The following is a 19214-nucleotide window of genomic DNA, read 5'->3' as shown; positions in this document are numbered from 1 at the left end:
ACCCTGAAACATAGAAACAATCTGACTTGGGAGAGAAACGCCTTAAAATATGTATAAATATATATAAAATATATGTGCATTTCGAAAACAGGGGTGCAGTCCCGTGAATCGACACGCCCTTTGGGGTAACGCCTGTTTAACCTTAGGGTGAATGACTGCTAAAACGAACAAAAACCCACTTATCAAATTTATTTTACAATACGTTTTTCATGACAAATTAGAATTAAACTAAAGTTACCTGTTTTATAAATATAAAGCATTAAAAAAAATATTTTATGAGGCCGCTCTAAACACAGTTTACATTTCAGAATTTTATGACTTCAGCTTATAAAATTATTCACAGCAATTAAGTTTTTTTTTTGCTTCCTTACCAGTATCACGGGTCAAATATTTCGCTTGAGCTGAAAAAATAAAATGCAAATAACATTAAAGCGTCAATTAGCACGTCCTGCATGCCTCGGCTGCGAGTGCCTCCCTACATTATCAACGAAAAGTGCGCTTTTTGCGTAATGCGAATGAACTGCACAGCCAAACGAGGCGCTAGACCTCAGCGTGATTTATAGTTAAGATCTAAAATACTGTAAACTTGAGCCCTCCTTGATTCTTCATCCACTTTCAAAGATCGTCCTAAATGCTGATGCAGCTTTAGCTGAACGACCCTCCCATAAATACACCTCATTCACAAACAGAATAGTAAGGAAATATAACTCTGCACATGGCTTCTAACGCTATTTTTACAGACACCTTAAACTAATTAAAAAAAAAATATATATTATATATATATATATATATATATATATATATATATATATATATATATATATATATATATATATATAATTCTTACTGTGTACTAGGGCTACTTTTTATTGAAAGGAGTGTAACACGTGAAGGTCTAGTTTAAGGGTATATATCGATAACAGCACAAATTGCTGACCTATTCAGTAACGGGAAAATCTTTAATAAAAAAAAGTTGGTGCGGGATGAAAACAAGTATATAGCTATAGGTGAAACGTCTTACCATAAAATCCCACTGCGGCGAAGAGAAGGAACACAGAGTAGGTGAGTTTCATCTCGGCTGTTGCGATGGCCGTTCAGACAAGGTTCTGAGCGAGAATCGAAATCCAGACTTGTTCTCCTGCAGCTTCTTATATCTCACTTGCATCACATGACTGACGCGGATGTTCTATTGTCACCCCCCCCCCCCCCCCCTTACCTGACAGCAGCTGGGTTCCATGTCACTAAACGGGACAGTCGTCTCATTATTCGGACCGTGAATGGGATTCTTTGTCGGACCGGTTATCAGTGCCCGCGGTTCCTTTGTCAAATACCCGTTTCGTTTATTTATTTTTATTATTGGGAGGGGCTGCTGGGATGCTCGTGCTGTCAGAGCCTGAAGTGGAAACTGTTTCCGTTCTAGAAAGAAGCGACTGATTAAGCTGGATCATTAACGTTATGTTCCGGCGTTTTGCTTGCAATGCCTAGTTTAAAAAGCGGCCGTCGGCACTCACAATGAATAAATTGTACTAGCTGACTTGATGTCGCCTAATTAAACTTTATACGTGATTAAGAGGGGCAGGCGAATGCATAGGCTATCGTATACTATAACCTAGGGCCCCGTCAAACATCATGGTAAATGGTAAATGGACTGCATTTATATAGCGCTTTTCTGCTCTTACGAGTACTCAAAGCTGCAAGATGACAGGTGATGTTAATTAGCATCTAGGTATTTTCATTCCAGGTTTTGGCGGATCTCCACTTAAATAAAATGTGAGCGCTTCAGTTGCCTAAAAGGGATAAGGACCTCCGTTCAGTCCAGATATGCAGCAAGATAACTCATGAACACAGCAGTAACCACTAAGCCTACGTTTATTTACTTGTCTGGTTTCCATGGGAAACCAAGTCTGCAGCTCCAAATACAGCAGTCAGGTCCGAGGGGTGGAAAGACACATTCTTTCCTAAGTACCTACAGCCCCCCCTGGGTCTCACGTGAGCTGGTTGCCATTATGTGCCAGACAAGCATCTCTAAAGTCTTGGTGAAGCAGACCTTACTGCCACCTGGGATGCCAACCACCCTCCACGCCATATTTGCACAAAACAGTAGAAATTTCGTTACATAAAAATATGTAGCCAAAACATTATATCAAAATATACATCATAAATAGATAGAATGTCTAAAAGCCCAGCGATGGAGAAGGTGCCGTGGTTCAAGCATTAAACGATATTTCATAAAATTCTATATACACACATTCATACCTGGGTAATGCCAACATGCCAACAGCAAGATAAATTCTCCAGAGGGCAGTCGCTACAAACCAGCTCCGAAAACTCATGCAAGTAACGTAGTTCAGTTCGAGCCTTTGCTTTGAATATATGCAGACAACCTCAGCTTTATCTATTGCAATTAAAATTGTTATGCTGCAACAACTGGGCAAAGAAGTGCCTATCATGCGTAATCAATACAATATTCAGAAGCATCAGCATTTCCCATGCTGCTCCCATAATCTTTTGCTCCCACTTCTCTTCCTGGTCAGCTTCAAGTTCGCATGGAACGTGTAGGGCTACCAAAAATGTATCCACCTGTTCCACGATGGGTAGTAACCACAATGTAAAGAGGAAATACTGAGACTAGGCATTATAATTAAAAATATTTACCATCTTTGCTTCGGATAAAAAAATTGCAAAAAAATACGCACGATATTTGCATAACTATACAATCTTGAGTATTAAGTACTACATTCCAAAGAAATTAGATGCTCATGGTACATTCTAAGCTTGTCGTGTACAAATGCGCAAGTTCACAATGGGCACACAGGATTTTGGGATCCCGACTCTGAAGGAGGCCCCAGACCAAGGCATGCTGGGTACTCATGCGTAATGAGGTAGAACATGCACCTGGGATAAAGCGAGTGGGCGTGGCCTCTCCATACACTGTCTACATTAACCAGCAGCACTGAGGGGCTGTGTCACGTGGCGAAGCAGGCCTTGGGCTCCCCCTGCTGGCCGGGACACATGTTCCGAGAGCATGCTGAATCTCCATCGCTCCCCACGGCATGATACACCCCAGCTAGCTCCTTCCCCTCCCTTTCTGCAGGAGGGTGCCTGAGGGGGTCTAGGTGCTGTGGTGTTCTGTGGGCCTGACATCCCGGCCTGCAGCAGTTTTCTGTTCTGCCTGTGCCGGCCCGGGCCTGGTCAGAGGTGGTCCTGAGGTGGACACAGCAGCACTGGCTGCTGTCCCAACCAAGATGGTCCTCCGTGGAACAGCCACAGGGCTGGTCCTCTGTGTCTGCCTGATCCACGAGACCGTTGTTACATGGGTCACTTGCATGGGACGTTTGGGTCAACAAGCCCTGGATGTGCATCAACTGCTTCTGGTGTCAGCCTGGGGACCCCAGATACCTTAATCCATCCCTGGTAATTCAGCTGTATGTTTTTGCTTGTTTTATTGTTTAGTTGCATGTGGCTCATGGCAGATTTTACTGCTGACATTTTAATGTTTAAATGTTAAAATATTGTCTTAAGTACTTTGGGTTGTCACTTTGTGTTAGATGTTCTTTTTTCCCCATTTGAGACACACCTGAGCTTGGTAATATCCAATTCAGTCAAATTCTCCTGGTTTTAAAAGAGCGAAAAACCTGTAAGGGAGCAGACAGAGAGGAAGATGAAATATGATTACACACCAACTCTTTGGGAATAAAAGAAATTAACAGTCAGACAGGCTCCTTTTCTATGGTAACACATGCATACCTTCTGTGCTATTGTACTTCACTAAACATCCACTTACGGAACTCTGCAAAAGTCTTAAGCAGCTAAAGGAAATGATGTTTAAATAATCTTTATGTTGGTCTAAATTAAATTATGCATGTGAAAGTATATTAGCTTTCAAAAGTTCTAGTAAAACTACCCTAATATTTCCAGCCACCATACAACACACCCATGTATTTTTGACTCAACCACTAGCGCACCTCTTATGGCTGATCAATATCTCACTGACTTTTTAATGACATGAGCTGGTGGTGAAATACAACAAATGCATGGAATGATTGAGGTGCCCCTGAGGAGGGGTTTGGGAACTGAAGCGGTGTTCATCTAACCATCCAGCGAGATACCAGTAACTTTTTGGAGAAGAGATGAACTTACTACTAGTTTTCATTGTGTTACTCTTAATTTGCATATTTTCTAATGTTAAATTGTGTTTTTGTTCTGAGCAAATGTGCACTTACTGCCCAGATAAATGACTTCATACATTTCTTTCGACTGCCTAAGACTTTTGCACAGTACATCAAACTGCAACTAATATGCAACTAAACAAAATAACTGCAACTGGTGAGAATTGTGTATCACTGGGTGTGGTCCACTCAAAACCTTATGATGAAATACTCCTGTGGGTTTTCAAAAAACTTCTTTGGGTTTTAGCCTGACTTGTCCAGATAATTATCGTAATAAAGCAAACAAAGAGGTGGAGGGAACGTCATGTTTCCCTGCGGCTCTCCCAGACCAAAGGAGGCCAACACCCAAGAATGATGAGTCATGAGAAGCTCTTCCAAACACCATCTCCTTTCTATGACTCAGAATCATAATGTGTACAATTAATAACCACTATCTGGTTTCGAATCAGTTCACAGATAGATGGACAGCTAAGTAGTGTTTATATTCAGTTAATGAACCCTCTCATTTAGGGCAAGTGATGCTCTTTGCACTGGATCGAATGGCAGTAAGATGAAGCTATTTCAAGTTCTTACGATGTCCAAAAGACCCCCAAAAAACAGCTTTACGCCCACTGCATGCGAGCCCATCAGATGGACCCCAGTGATACTAAAGACCCACTGAGGACCTGCAGCTGCAGATAAGAGAAGTACCTTGGTGACAGGTGAGGCGACGTCACCCAGGCTGTGCAGATGACATCAGTTATTTGCATGCTATCAAATGCCGTGGTATTCTTCCTGAAAACATCGGAATGTTTCACTCCATAAACACACTTGGAAGGACACTGACAGTAAAATTCCATCCAGTTTCGATCACACAGCTTCTACCAAAATGATAACAATAGTATTTCTTTAGGTCAATAGTTTAACTTTATTTCTCTACATTTCCCTTGTGCCAGAATGTTCTGCAGTACTTCAGATCCCTTCATATTTATGTAAAGCTACATCACGCAGAATTTATAACACTTATTATCTTCTGGTGTTAAGCACAACTTCATGGATTCAGCCTTTGAACTTGCTAGACTAAGGCACTTTTGGACTTTTGAAACTAGTAACTTTAGACATTAGTATCTCAACTAATGCATGTCTGAACTGCAGCAGAGCACCATAGAAAAAACTCTGACAGGAATTAAACCCACAACACTGACCAACCTATAAGCATAACCACAAACACTGAAGGGTTTGCCCAAAGTGGAATCACACCATCCTTTGCAGCTTAAATATGCATGCACTAATGGCCAAAATTATGGGAACACTTATAATACTTTTTGGCATTATGTTAAAAAATATTTGCAGTAATATTTATAGACGATCAAAGAATGTTTCAAATGTCATATGTTGGATGATTAAATAAGTAACCGGAATAAAGTTATGCAATTTCTTAAAATTTGAAGTGTTTTTACAATTTTGGCCACTAGTGTACATACATGCATACAATAATTCACAGTCCAGTTAAACAATATACCGTCACTAAAAAATGTCACCAGTCAGACCATTTGCCACCTGAATGCACGAGCATGCGCGCTCGCGCGCACACATATAGCGTTGGCTCAGGATAACAAAGATGTTATCAGTTCAGGAATTGTGTATTGAGTATTGAGCACCAAATGTGTCATAATAGAGAATTTGACATATATTATTCAACTTGAAAACGATTAAGAAATATGTTTTATATCAAGTAATTTTACGTTGACTTCGCCTTTCACTTAAATTTTTTCAGAATAGTTACATTTCCAGGTTGTTCTCGTGCGTCTGTCTTCATCACATGTACTCACTACTAATGTTTAATTAGTAAACCATCAGTATCTAAACCAGGTGGCGCCAACCTTTATTTCATCCATCCATCCATTTTTCAAACCGCTTATCCTACTGGGTCGCGGGGAGTCCGGAACCTATCCCGGAAGCAATGGGCACGAGGCAGGGAACAACCCAGGATGGGGGGGCAGCCCATAGTAGGGCACACTCACACCCCATTCACTCCTACGGGCAATTTAGCAACTCAGCATGTTTACCCGGAGGAAACCCCACGACGACATGGGGAGAACATGCAAACTCCACACACGTGTCTCAGGCGGACACTCGAACCTGGGTCCCCAAGGTGTGAGGCACCAGTGCTAACCACTGCACCACCATGCCGCCCCTTTATTCTTTTACAAGAGCTACGAGCCCATAAGGGGCTCCGTACTTAGGGGCTCCGTAATGAGCAACTTCTATGAAAAAATAATGTTGGGGTCCACGCTTCAGAGGGTAGTGGGAGGAAAGTTGTCGACCGATGGGGGGCGGCAGTACAATTAATCACCGTTCTGCACCCATTGCTATAAATGTTTCTTTTTTCTTTTGGTATATTCAGAATACTTGCTTTTTATATTTTAACGGAAATTCACGTATGAAATGATTCACTTTTCATGTTACTACACGTTTTAACTAGAAGCGTGAAACCTACCGTTCGCTTACGAACTATCGCCAATAGCAATTCCGGGCATTGCGCATGCGCCCTCATGCTTATCCTGAACCCAAACTTGAGATCACGGAAGATTGCTTTCAGATTCGATTAGCCCATAACCTTCTACGACATAGTGCTTTATTTTGCCCAATATGTTGTATGTTTGTTTGTGATGTTGGATTTTGCAATGGTTTGTGTACATCTCTGTTCTTTGTACATTTCTGTAGACAAAATTAGGAAAAAGTTTAGTCTAAATAGCTTAAGCTACTGTGGCTGCGCAGGTGGATGAGGGGAGTAGAGTTAGGGTTAGGATTAGGGTTATCTTGCAACAAATAGATTATTTTTAATAATGACGTGTCGACGCTTAAATTCTGTGATAAAGTTAGAAAAAGAGCAAAAAATGCACCAAATTTAATGCGACGGTGACTTAAAGGTATTCAGTTAATGACTTATTTCGGGCGATAAAATGCCAATAATTGTTTATGAAAGGATGCATAAATGTATCACGACGAATCCGCTTGGGGTGTGGAATCAGCAAGTAATCTAAATTAACTACTGCGATGTCCTCTTCTGTAAGAAAGTAGTAAAATATGATCCACAAAAGACAGAAATTACAAAACATTTGATTTATTTAGGTAGAAAATAGGTAGGATGAGAAAAAAGAGTGTAAATAGGTGAAAGGTTATAATGTTCATTAATGTTGGTTATATGGAATAGGTACTGTGCTGCTATGCCCTTTGAATACTGCTCCTGGGCACCATTAATATCAAATCTGCACTAACCAGCACAGACTAGCATGGAAATTTTGATGTTCTGTGCTTTTTTTTCCAGCGGGGCATAGGCGTCACTGTTCGCCACTTAAATTTGGGCATAATAACAATTAGGCTATGCGAGGTGGGGCTATTAAATCATAAGTCTTAATCATAAGTTAAATAAGACTATGGCTGTACGTAATTAATTTGTAATGAATAACTCTCCTTATATTCGTGTACACTCATAATAGCAGTATCATTATTTTGTAGCCACACCAAGTATAAGTGGTTAGCTAATTTGGCTAAGGTGTAACTACATGCTACGTTTCCATTTAAGGACATCATGTATTTGCAGAAACATTAAATAACACTATTTAAGGCATTCACTGGCCAATCGGGTCGCTGATCTCTCATGAATATTAATCAGTTTTCCCGAACAATAAGCGTTGCAAATTGTTTTGGGGTAGGGGCCCCACGGGCCCCATGCACCCCAAGGGCCCCTGGGCAGCTGCCTCGCTGGCCCGAACCGTAATCCGTCCCTGCTTAAAAGGCGTCACTCTCAATGTGTCGGGAAACGTGTTGCCGTTTCGAACATTAAACAGCGACATCTGGTGGAGAGTAGACATTACAGGCAGCCTGGAGGAAGAGCGCCATCTCTTAAAACTACGTGCAGATACGTGGACACCATTATAAATCTACATGTAAAAATAAAAATGTAAATGTAAAAATCTTACATTAGTGTGAATTTCATAAACATTGCGTATGAAATAAATATATTTTCATTAATGCGGCACAATATGAAATAATTTTAGCTCATTCATCTTATGCATTTATCCAAGCAACTTACAGTAGAGGGAAGTGAACTTATGTGTGCTCTCTGGGATATGAACTCACAACCTTTGCACAATGTTCTATTGGCTGAGGCAGAGTGAAAAACATTTTTGTGGAGTTCACTGGGAAACAGCAGAGTTGCCAACGTTCTTTTGTTTTTTTTTGGGGGGGGGGGGGGGGTGGGGGTGGTGGTACAAATTGCTTCTGTCCCTTACTTTGTACTACCGCTATGACAGACACTTTAATACACTGACACACTCATACATGTACCAAAGTTTGATGACCACTAAACTATAATGTTGTATATGTGAAAATGTGGACACTAAGATTATTGTACATGAATGCAGAAAAAATGCAAAAAAAACTGGTAGCTTATTTGCAAATTTACCTTATAGGACAATATGATTTCAAAATGTTCTCAAATAGTACAATTTTTCCTCTTTATTTATTACCGAACAAATAAATTACCATGGTGGCACAGGTGGGTCCAGGTTGTCCTTGGCCCTACCAGATGGAACTCAAGCCCTCCCATTCAGCATTCAGAACCAGCAATAAACGATCGTGTGTATGTGTGTGTACTTACTTAGATCGATTGGAGGAAATGTGCTATTGAGAGGCAAAGAGGTTTTTCTTTCCACTTTTTCATTTGGTTTTGAATGCAACAGGTCATATGAGATTGGATAAAAATAAAATGTAGTTGAGTCTGTAGTGCGATTTTGTTGCCAAGTAAACTGCTATGGGACTGGCCCACCTGTGCTATGATTTCTGACTCAACTGTTGCCAACAACTAGCGAAACTCTCTCCACCCAGATCTGACGCATAAGGGCATGCAAAGATTCGCTTCAGATTGAAATCCTCAATTGTATTGGTCAAGTGATGCTCTTTGAAACAATATGTATTTTACCAACAGCCATCATCTGTCTTTTAAACACATTTCAGAGTATCGGTACTGACTGGACCACCTCTACCAGAGGGCAAAAACTCCCAGCATTGTATATTTTTCTCTCTTAACTGGCACCACATGTGGAAGAGAGGCATTGTCAAACTATGACAATAAAAAAATAGCTTTATTTATGTGTTACAAACTCCTTTGCTGTATACAGACCACACTGACTGGCGTTTACTTAGCATGTATGCATTATAAATATTTACATGTTTATACAATATTTGCAGATTAAATTGCAACCATTTGCAGGCGTTTTTACAGTTTTAATTCCTATGCATTCCTAAAATGAGTCAAGCTGCAGCTCCACACCATCACAAGACACATTCAGAACATCAAAAGAAAGAAAAAGAAAAATAAGACGAGATGGTAAACACTACTTGAGGGGGATAAAAATGTTTAGCAGTAACTCAGTTACTACTGAAGAACAAATCATGAACAATTATAGTAGCTATTTGAGATAAAAGATGCGTTACAATTCATTATTGATAAACAAACACGAGATCAGTATTTTACTTCCATTATTCATTACTTGTTCCTTCAGTAGTTCACAAAGGTTTACAAAATTAACAGGAAGAGATATTGTACCTACTTGAAATAAAACATGCGTCACGATTCATTAATGATGAATTACCATGGTATCAGTATATAAGTAAGATTTAGTTTGTGATTAATTAATGGATAAGTAATAGTATAATAATATAATCACTTGCGGGAGTAAAACTACCGTTGCTGGTGGACTGGCTGGTACAGGCCGGTTAGGTTCAAGCGTACTCACCCTAAAAGTGCAACCGTGACTTTACCGCATTGGTAAACCTGTATTTGTGTGGCCATCATGGACAGCTAAGTGTGTGCCGTTGAAATTAAAGTAGTCGCGACCAGCAAGCACTGGTGCCTTGATGTGATGTTTTTCGTATATACTGCCGGCACAGTTTGGAAATTTCCACAGTCGCCAGAACTCAACCGCAAGTTTCCTGTTGTTATATAGACGAGCGAGGAAATAACACCGACTGCTGTACTTTCCATGTTCCTTATTACGGAGCATGTTGTACTTGAACCTGCTTCGTAGCAAACCAGCCTGTTAGCTTCCACACTTGAAACTAGGACACGATGGGTAATTGCCAGTCTCTCGGGAACGTCAGTAGGCGTATTGTGCGTAGACTGATGTGCAATAAATGGGCGATGGCGACACACCAAATGATCAAATCTATCTGCTGACATTGTTTAATATCCGAAATGCATCTCCAGGGTTGCCAACTCTCGCGCATCAGGCGTGACGCTCACACTTTCAGACAAATGAACTACATCAAAAGCATCGGGGTAGTTTGCAAACCCTACAAACTATTTAGAAGGTGATAATGAAACGGATACATAACTGTAAATATGTGTGCAGACTTGTCTGGAATTGAAAAGTTCACGCCAGCCAGCTGACCGAAGTTGGCAACTCTGAATCTGTCGTCCATCTCCCTGTTGTCGTATCCGCACGGGAAACTGTGCTGTCCCTCCCTGTGCCTCATAATCACTGGCTTTACATGCCATCTTTTGCGTTCTGCTTCAAGACAGAGCATTTGTCGTTTACTAACTGAAATTGCAGGCGCACTCCTTTAGTTGCGGTGGTCGTGTTTTCTTTCGTCGCGTAGGACGAAAACAAGAAAGTGTGAAGACGACGCTTCCGCTTTGGTGGTGTGCTACAAACTTACAGCGCCGCCTAGCCGTCAGGCTGTACGTTTACGGCCCAGGGCCGGCGCGCCAATAATCAGCCCCGAGAAGCTAAACGGTTGATCTGCTGTTCTAACGTGACGAAATTGGCTGAAAGTGACGCCCCTTTTTCTCGCCAAACTGGATTGTTTACGTGTGTGATTGCCCACAATCGCTACAAGAAACATTTAGACCAAAAAAAAAAGGAACAATCGTAGCGATTTTATCCAATCAGGCTGACGTAGGTCAAGTGCTGTTAAAGAGAGTGTCCGCTGGCTGCGGATGTGCTGGGCTTCCCGTGAGCCGATGCGTTGGCCACCTTGCCGAGAGTTAGCTACCAAGCAAAGTGTACTGTCTGCTTGAGAGGGTAAGAGAAATAACATCGTGGAAACCATGCTAAAATGATCACAATAAATTCACAAAAGAACGGAATTAATTCTGCTTCCAAACTTACTCTGTTATTCTGTTCATCAAGACTTATTTTTAACATTAGCATTTTTACACATTTTGCAGACGACGCATAAGTGAGGCAAACACCACATTACGAACATACATGCTCTCAATATACAGTACTTATAGCATACAGCACGTATGTTATTTTTCCTTTCTGTCTTGATCGTTGTTTTAGGGGTTCATTGTTTTGCGCCTGGCTGTTTTGACATCCGCTTTAGAAAAATAAAAACAACTCTGCACTTCTTTTAAACAAAGAAAATAGCTATATAAAACGGATCGTGGTCTGGGGGATTAAATTCAAAGTCATTTTTAGTTAAAACATTCCGAAGGAGTATTATAGTATTGTATTGTTCTGGATCGGTTTGCATCGCCTTCTCTCGTGATGCGTCTTCCGTATGTGCCTTGTTTATGATTTTTAAAGAGAAAAACGTCTGGGCAGACTTCTCCGCCTTTGCTTCCTCTGTTATTACACTGGGTAATATTAAATAGTCCTTTCAGTTTCTTCATCTTTAATGCATATTCACCCATTGCCATGGCTTCATGTTGAGCAGCTGGAGGGATGGGCTCCCTGGGCAGTCGGCTCCAGGTTTCCCCGCGGGGCCCACAGGGGACAGTGGAGGGTTCATGCGGAGCCTCGAGACATGGGTGCGAGTGCCGCAAAAGGAAGCGCAGCTCGGGGTGCCAGTGTGACAGCGAGCCGGAGGAGGAGGACAGCTTGCTGAACACGCCAAGAAGGTGAGGGCTGTGGGTAACTCCAGCGCACTCTTCTGTGCTCTAGCCCCATATAGGTACCTCAGCACAGAACCAATCACCTTGAGTGGCCTTGGTGTTGGACCATTGAAGTGGGTAGAATAGTGTATATGCATAAGTGCGTCATGTAGTCCATGTGTTTCTTTCAGTGAAACTAATAATTTTAACAGGAAAAAGTTGAAAAGCACCTCTAAGTACATCTATCAGACCCTGTTCCTCAATGGTGAGAACAGCGACATCCGGATCTGTGCCCTGGGCCAGGACTGGAATCTGCACAAGGTCTATTTGTGCCAGGTGAGGTGAGGTGAGGGGGGGGGGGGTCCATTTTTATGGCTCAAACAAACATGCAGTGTCCTGATTAAAGACTGAAATGCGTAATAAATAGGGCTGAACGATTTGGGGAAAATATCTGATTGTGATTTGATTTGCCATATTTTTTAAAACTCAAGCTTCAGTTCAGTGTGTATTAGATTTAAATCATGTGACGCAGCACTACCACTTGAGATACCATCAAGATAACTGTTCTATATCCTGATGCAAGGATGAGAACTTAAAGATATGAATTGATTCTAATATGTATTACATTTTTTTTTAAATTAGTAGAAACAATTGAATATAAACAGGGATGCACGCAATCAGTACGCATTCACCTTTAAAAGCAATGCCTGCAGCAATCGCTTGGTGTCGCAGCACAAATGCCTTCGTATTTTGTGTGCATTTGCTCTGCTGTGCTAAGAAATCAGCATGCATTTTAACCTTTATGCTACAAGTGAAGTACGAATTAGCATGTAAAGGTTAAAATGCATGTTGCGTACCAGTTATGTGCACTCCTGAACATAAAACAGTTATCACAAAAGCTGAGTTAAGTAAAATAAATGAATAAAAATAAAATAATTCTAGCAAGAAAAAAACTGCGATCCTGCAGATAATGCTAATAACCCTAATAACTGGCAGCGGAATCCATGTTTTTCGCACCAGGAATGTCACGTTTTCTTTGGGTTTATGTGTTTGCTGTTTGTGGGAGTATCCATAGTCACCTTGGGCCACTTCTGATTGGTGAGCATGACTGGCATACGAGGAGCACAGTGCTTCTGATTGGTGAGAATGACTGTCACACAAGGAGGCCGGCCTCAATTTGTAAAATTATTCTCACGACAGTTTTAAACCCTGAGTCAGACATAAATGACAGCCTTTTGTGATCTGCTAATCACATTGTTTCAAATTTGCAATTTCAATTTTGAAATTGACAGATCGTTCAGCGCCAGTAATAAATATGGAAAGCGAATGTAAGTCTACATAGAACGGAGTTTTTCATCCCGGTCTTCGGGGAATCCCAGACGGTCAATGTTTTTGCACCCACTCAGCTCCCTGCACATTTTTGCTCTCTTCCAGCTCCCAACTGGCAGCAAAAAACACGGACCATTAGTGGGTCCTTGAGGACCGGATTTAGATACACTGACATATAAATCACCTGTTGTAGATTTCATCAGGCAGGAACCTGACCTGGAATGTCCAAAGGTTGGAGGTTTGGTTGTCTAGTGGTGTGGAAAGGCTGCTGTCCTATTGTCTTACTGCTCTCCTGAACTGCAAATAGCGTTTTAGCTTGCTGCTGACTCCTCTGATAAATGGCATTATTCTCACGTTCTTCCCTGTTCCAGTCGGGGTACTTTTCCAGCATGTTCAGCGGGTCCTGGAAGGAGTCCACAATGACGGTCATCGAGCTGGAGATTCCAGACCAGAACATCGACACAGAAGGTCAGATCCGGTGTTGCATTTCTGACTCCATGGCGTGCATATAGGCTGGTTTCCTTTCTGCAGTTTTGTTTTTTTAATGAATGATTGTCCTCTGTGCAGCCTTGCAGGTGGCTTTCGGATCTCTGTACCGGGATGATGTTCTCATCAAACCCAGCCGGGTCGTCAGTATCCTGGCCGCGGCCTGTATGCTTCAGCTGGTCAGTTGCGTCGCGGTGATGGGTCGTTCTGCTTAATAGCACACCTCCCTCCCCCATCCCAACCAATCCCTTCACATGGTGGGCGGGTCTCCTCGTGCTGTGGGCGGGTCTCCTCGTGCTGTGGGCGGGTCTCCTCGCGCTGTGGGCGGGTCTCCTCACACTTTGGGTGCTGATTTCATCTTTGAACAGGACAGTCTGATTCAGCAGTGCGGAGAGACGATGAAGGAGACCATCAGTGCAAAGACTGTATGTCATTACCACTCCTCTGCCCGCTTGTATGGGCTGGACTCCGTCACAAAGAAGTGAGTCCCAGCTCTTAGAAGCCTCCTCCTGCATACAGGGGCATTGTGGTGCTCATTTGAGCACCTGGGGATGTCCCATTTTTGATTATGTGAGCAGTGGGTGATAAGTACAGCAGAAGCTGGAGGGATGGAGAGGAGGTGGCATGGGTGGGGGGGGTCAGATTTCGAGGTCCTCTGATGCATTTTGCCTTGTCTCAGGTGCCAGGAATGGCTCCTCAACAACCTGATGACCCAGCAGAACGTGGACCTCATGAAGGAGCTGAGGTGATTGTCGTGAGAAACTGGGTGAAGAGTGACCGCTGGTTTTAGCAATTTTATAAAAATCTGTGACTGCAATCAAAAAACTAAAAATGCCAAAAGACTTGTGTTTTGTTTATTTACTTATGGTTTAGGTTTAGGCTGGGTAGGGGTGAAGGTTATGCCCACAGAAATGAATGCACAATCCCCACAAAAGATATAAATACAAACCTTTCTGTGCCCGTCTGTCTGTCTGTGTGTCTCTGTATGTCTGTGTGTCTCTGTCTGTCTGTGCCCCTCTGTCTGTCTGTGCCCCTCTGTCTGTCTGTGTCTGTGTTGTATGGTTTCGCGCCGCCTGACTGATTCCATCCACCCCGCCAGCGTGACGCTGATGGAGCAGCTGGTCCAGTCCTCCGATCTCTTTGTCATGCAAGTAGAGATGGACGTCTACACAGCTCTTAAGAAGGTACATGCCCACCCATCCCTGCCCGTGTTTGGACCCGGCCCTGCTGCACGCGGTTTTATATGGTGGCCGATGGCCCCTTTTTCAGGCCTCAGGCAGTGGCAGAGAGCTGTATGATTTTTGTGGGAGCCCCAGCTGACCCCCTGGCATCCCCCCCCCACTCCCCGCAGTGGGTGTTTCTCCAGCTCAGCCCATCCTGGAGCGGGCCCATCAAGCAGTTGCTGACTGACGCCGACACCTGGCTCTGCAAACGCCGGGCCGGTGGGTCTGACCACACTCTGCATGATGCCACTTGTATTATTCATATTTTCCCAGTTAAAGTGCCTTTGTGTCAGCCTTACCAATTTAGCTGTATTTTTCTTTCCCCTATCCTCTTTCTGCCCCCTCTTACCCCCTTAACCCTACTGATACCTTTTTTTTCGGCCATCTTTCCATCTGCGTTACAGACCTAGGGGAAGAGGAAGCTTTCCTGAGCACCGAGGAGGGGGCCCCCTTCGTCCCCGTGTTCAGACGCGTACGGTTGCAGTACATCATCAACGACCTGACCTCAGCGCGCATACTGGAGCGGGACAATATCCTGCCCCCAGGTAAGACACCTGAAACGAGCATGCGAGAGCCAGCAGACCTCATATCTAGGTCCGTCAGATCCATACGTTTAAAACAATGATCAAGTTCTTTCCTGTTGTACCACCTGTTCCAAGGAGCACGGTGCAATTATTGCACCACAACTGCAGGGGGAAGACAGATACATGGGAGCACAATATAGGGAAAAAAACCAGTGTAATACAGGACAAACAACAGTGCAGTATGGGAAGTCCCTGTTTCAGACTACAGAAGTATTATTGTGTTGTTTGAATTAGTAAAAGATCTGCACTTCACCCATGCATTTGGATGTGAAACACATTTTTTTCGACTGAAATCTATAAATGGACAGTTTGCTCGAAATTCCATTGACGCGTGTCTCTGTGTTGTTGATCTCTGTGTTCCTCTTTCTCCAGACTGGCTCTCTGCTACGTACAAACAGCAGTGGTTTGCCATGCTGCGGACAGAACATGACAGCGACCTGGGGTGAGAGCATTTGGGGACTCGCGTGACACCGCAACACGTCCGTCAAACACCTGTGAGCGGCCCACGATGCATCTGGGCCCGATGAATCCTTGGACATATAATGTCAGAGACACAATCGCTACACATTTCTATGGGAAAATTCAAAGCATTAGACTGAGATGGGATCACTGGATTGAGCGCACGGATCACTGAGCACAACTTGAAACAAACGTGAGATAGTAACGATGAAGGGCGTAAGGCTGGGGTGTCAAACTGCAGTCTTGGGGGGCCGGAGCCCTGTGTAGCTTAGCTCTTTCCCTGTTCCACCGCAAATGATTTAGCTTATGAGCTGTGTGGTAATTAGCAGAAGGATTTGCAGCTAATCAGGTGTGTTAAACCACCAAAAACTGTGCAGGGCTCTGGCCCTCCAGGACTGGAGTCTGACACCCCTGGTGTAAGGGATTAGATTATTAGGTTAATTAATAAGATGTTATATTAAATGACTTCAGTCAAATTTGTGAAAAGAACTTGTAAATCAAATAGTCGTATCTTGAAGGATACCTGTATTTAGATACGCACTCCTCTTTATAACTTTTCCTATAATACGATTATTTCTCCCATGGTAATTGTGTGTGTGTGTACGCGCGCGTGTGCTTCCCCTAGACCGCAGGAGGCCAACAAAGAAGAGTTTGAACTGAACAGCATGAGGTGTGGCAGAAAATTGACCAAAGATGGAGACGTGAGTTGAAGCGGTCATGTGATCCCACATCACCATGTCTGCATTGCCTGTGTGTCACTGTGTGTCACTGTGTGTCACTGTGCAGGCATGGTCACTGAACAAATATTTATAGAAACCATCAATATCGAACATCGGAACAACATAATATTTCACTCTACTGAATCTGTCTTTCAGCTGTAGCCTGGAAATGTATTGCATTAACACATGCTGTTAATTTTAAAGTCCATAACGTGTTCCTGTTTTTTTTCGATTGGAATTAATACTTTGCTCATTCATTTCTTCTAAATGGAGAGTGAACAGTGGGTGAAGTCATTTTCTCTCAATGCAAACATAAACTCATCAAAGCTTTTGATAAACTACCAAAAACTAGCCACCGAGATGCAACGTGAAACTACAATAAGCTATATTTTATGTACGTTATTGTACTCTATTGCAGCACTGAGCAGACCAAGGAAGAGCGGCAGCTGTGAATGAAAATGACAAAGCTGTTCTTTATGTGACTGCACACCGTGTGTGGTTGTGTGTCTGTGTGTATAAATATATACAGTAAAATCCCGTTATAGTGGACTCGCTTATAACGGAATGTCGTCTATAACGGATGAGGTCCGCTGGTTCCGGCCGTGCGCCTTTAAGAACGTGCAGAAAAAGCATCAGATATAGCGGACTCGCATATAACGGAATTTATAACGGACAAACAATTTGCCCCCCAGGGCTGCTTCTAGCTGTAATTTAATTCGGCTGTAACGGACATGCAGCTCCGCCTACAAGGCGTGTGGCGTGCTGGTGATATCCAGCGCAGATTCGTAGTCGAGATTATTAATAGTCACACATCTGGTCAGGTGAAATTGGATTACTACATGTACAATATAATAATCTATACCACAAGTGTGTCTGCTGGGGTGCGGCATGAGTAAATGGTGTCCTGTAGTTGTGTTTTGGGCATACAGCAACTCTGGATATAACGGACTTTGGATATAACTGTTTTTCCAGGTTCCTTGATGTCCGTTATAAGTGGAGTTTTACTGTATATATAAATGTATGTGTGTGTATACATATACATATAAATGTGTGACTCGTGGCTGAATTTCTGGCTGCAGTACTGCTGGCGGTGGACGGGCTTCAGCTTTGGTTTCGACTTGCTGGTGACCTACACCAACCGCTTCATTGTCTTCAAGAGGAATACCCTGAGTCAGCCATGTGGGGGCGCTGTGAGCCTGCAGCCCCGGCGCCACATAGCCTACCGGTGAGAGCGGCTGATGGGCACCTTCTGTCTGCGAGCATGTGCCCCTTGACCCTAACCCTCATTCACTGCCCTCCCTCCACAGGCTGCGCCTGGCCTCATTCGACACCAGCGGCAAACTGGTCTGCAGCCGCTCCACTGGCTACCAGCTGCTCATGCTGGAGAAAGACCAGGTAACGGCCGTCGGCAGGTGGCCAAGAATGCTGAAGGATCCGGGTATCAGGATTTCCCCCATAAAAATGTCCGAATAAACGCATTACATGTTTTCTTTCTTTCTCAGGAGTATGTGGTGATGAACCTAGACAGTCGCCTGCTAACCTTCCCCCTCTACATCTGCTGCAATTTCCTCTACACCTCGCCCCCCTCAGCCAGCCAATCAAGCAGCCCGGAGCCTGAGAGCGGCGCCCGAGGCGTGTCTTGACCCCTCCCACCACTTCTGTCTGCACCGACCCCTGGGCTGTCATTGGCTGTCCTACAGCAGGTGCCCTTGGAAAGGACACTCATTCACCCTCACAAGCGATGCCTGTCTGCTTTCACCGACGTGGTTAGAGAAGAGACTCAATCCAACAAGCCTCTGTGAAATCAAGGCTTCCAACCTGGCAGCTCTTTGTGGATTCATGCCACACTCTGACTCTAAGGCTTTAAATAACTTGGATTGTGTTTTCCAAAATTTTATATGCATATCTATAATTTTATATTATTTTTTTATAGCATTTTTTATTATTTTAAAGCCACCCCTACACTATAACTCTATTAATTTGTAATAGCTAATAACTATGTTCAGTATGAATACAGCAGCTGTAAATTGCGGTCAGCGTACATACATCTCCAGATATGCTTGCGGGTTTATTATTGTATTATTTTTTTAACCAATATATCGGTAATGTATCCACAGTCACAGTTTGTCTTCTTGGTGCTGTTATTGGAGGACATAATTACTTAGTATGACCTTACAGCTCAGGTTAAGCCAAAGCATCTTGGGGGAGGGAGGGGGTGATTCAACAGGTGCTCTCATGTAATGGGGGGGGGGGGGACGTCATTGTCTTTTCTTTCCAATATTGTGATCGTAGTCTGTATTTCACAGGCACTGTACTTTGCACAGAACAAGTAAATTCGGCTTTGTCACCGATATTGTGTCTTAGAAACAGTCATTTTATAT

General features: G+C 43.1%; 1 protein-coding gene and 1 long non-coding RNA gene across 2 annotated transcripts; one reads left to right on the top strand and one right to left on the bottom strand.

The window, feature by feature from the left end:
- Window positions 1–1206: 1206 nt before the first annotated feature.
- LOC125746545 (uncharacterized) lies at window positions 1207–10825 on the bottom strand. The gene is made up of 3 exons (XR_007399005.1): window positions 9953–10825; window positions 4860–4943; window positions 1207–3635 (listed from the first exon to the last, which is right to left on the bottom strand). It is a non-coding gene; the product is annotated as an uncharacterized LOC125746545 (long non-coding RNA).
- A 158-nt stretch (window positions 10826–10983) lies between these two features.
- On the top strand, window positions 10984–19094 carry gmcl1 (germ cell-less, spermatogenesis associated). Its single transcript, XM_049020628.1, has 15 exons — window positions 10984–11239; window positions 11877–12060; window positions 12246–12369; window positions 13734–13830; window positions 13930–14027; window positions 14217–14329; window positions 14528–14593; window positions 14948–15032; window positions 15200–15290; window positions 15476–15616; window positions 16028–16097; window positions 16740–16815; window positions 17913–18058; window positions 18141–18228; window positions 18336–19094. Exons 2-15 carry the CDS (start codon window positions 11885–11887, stop codon window positions 18474–18476), a joined length of 1512 nt encoding a protein of 503 aa, XP_048876585.1. The 5' UTR covers window positions 10984–11239; window positions 11877–11884; the 3' UTR covers window positions 18477–19094.
- Window positions 19095–19214: the final 120 nt, after the last annotated feature.

This window comes from Brienomyrus brachyistius, chromosome 7, assembly GCF_023856365.1.
Source record: "Brienomyrus brachyistius isolate T26 chromosome 7, BBRACH_0.4, whole genome shotgun sequence".
Taxonomy (NCBI): Eukaryota; Metazoa; Chordata; class Actinopteri; order Osteoglossiformes; family Mormyridae; genus Brienomyrus; species Brienomyrus brachyistius.
This window is presented reverse-complemented; position numbering and strand designations above follow the sequence as displayed.

Bases quoted from the DNA above. Each gene is read 5' to 3' on its own strand.
- gmcl1 (XM_049020628.1), top strand. From the start codon at position 11,885: ATGGGCTCCCTGGGCAGTCGGCTCCAGGTTTCCCCGCGGGGCCCACAG. The intron at 12,061-12,245 runs GTGAGGGCTGTG...TAATTTTAACAG, and splicing joins TTGCTGAACACGCCAAGAAG to GAAAAAGTTGAAAAGCACCT. The intron at 18,059-18,140 runs GTGAGAGCGGCT...CTCCCTCCACAG, and splicing joins CGGCGCCACATAGCCTACCG to GCTGCGCCTGGCCTCATTCG.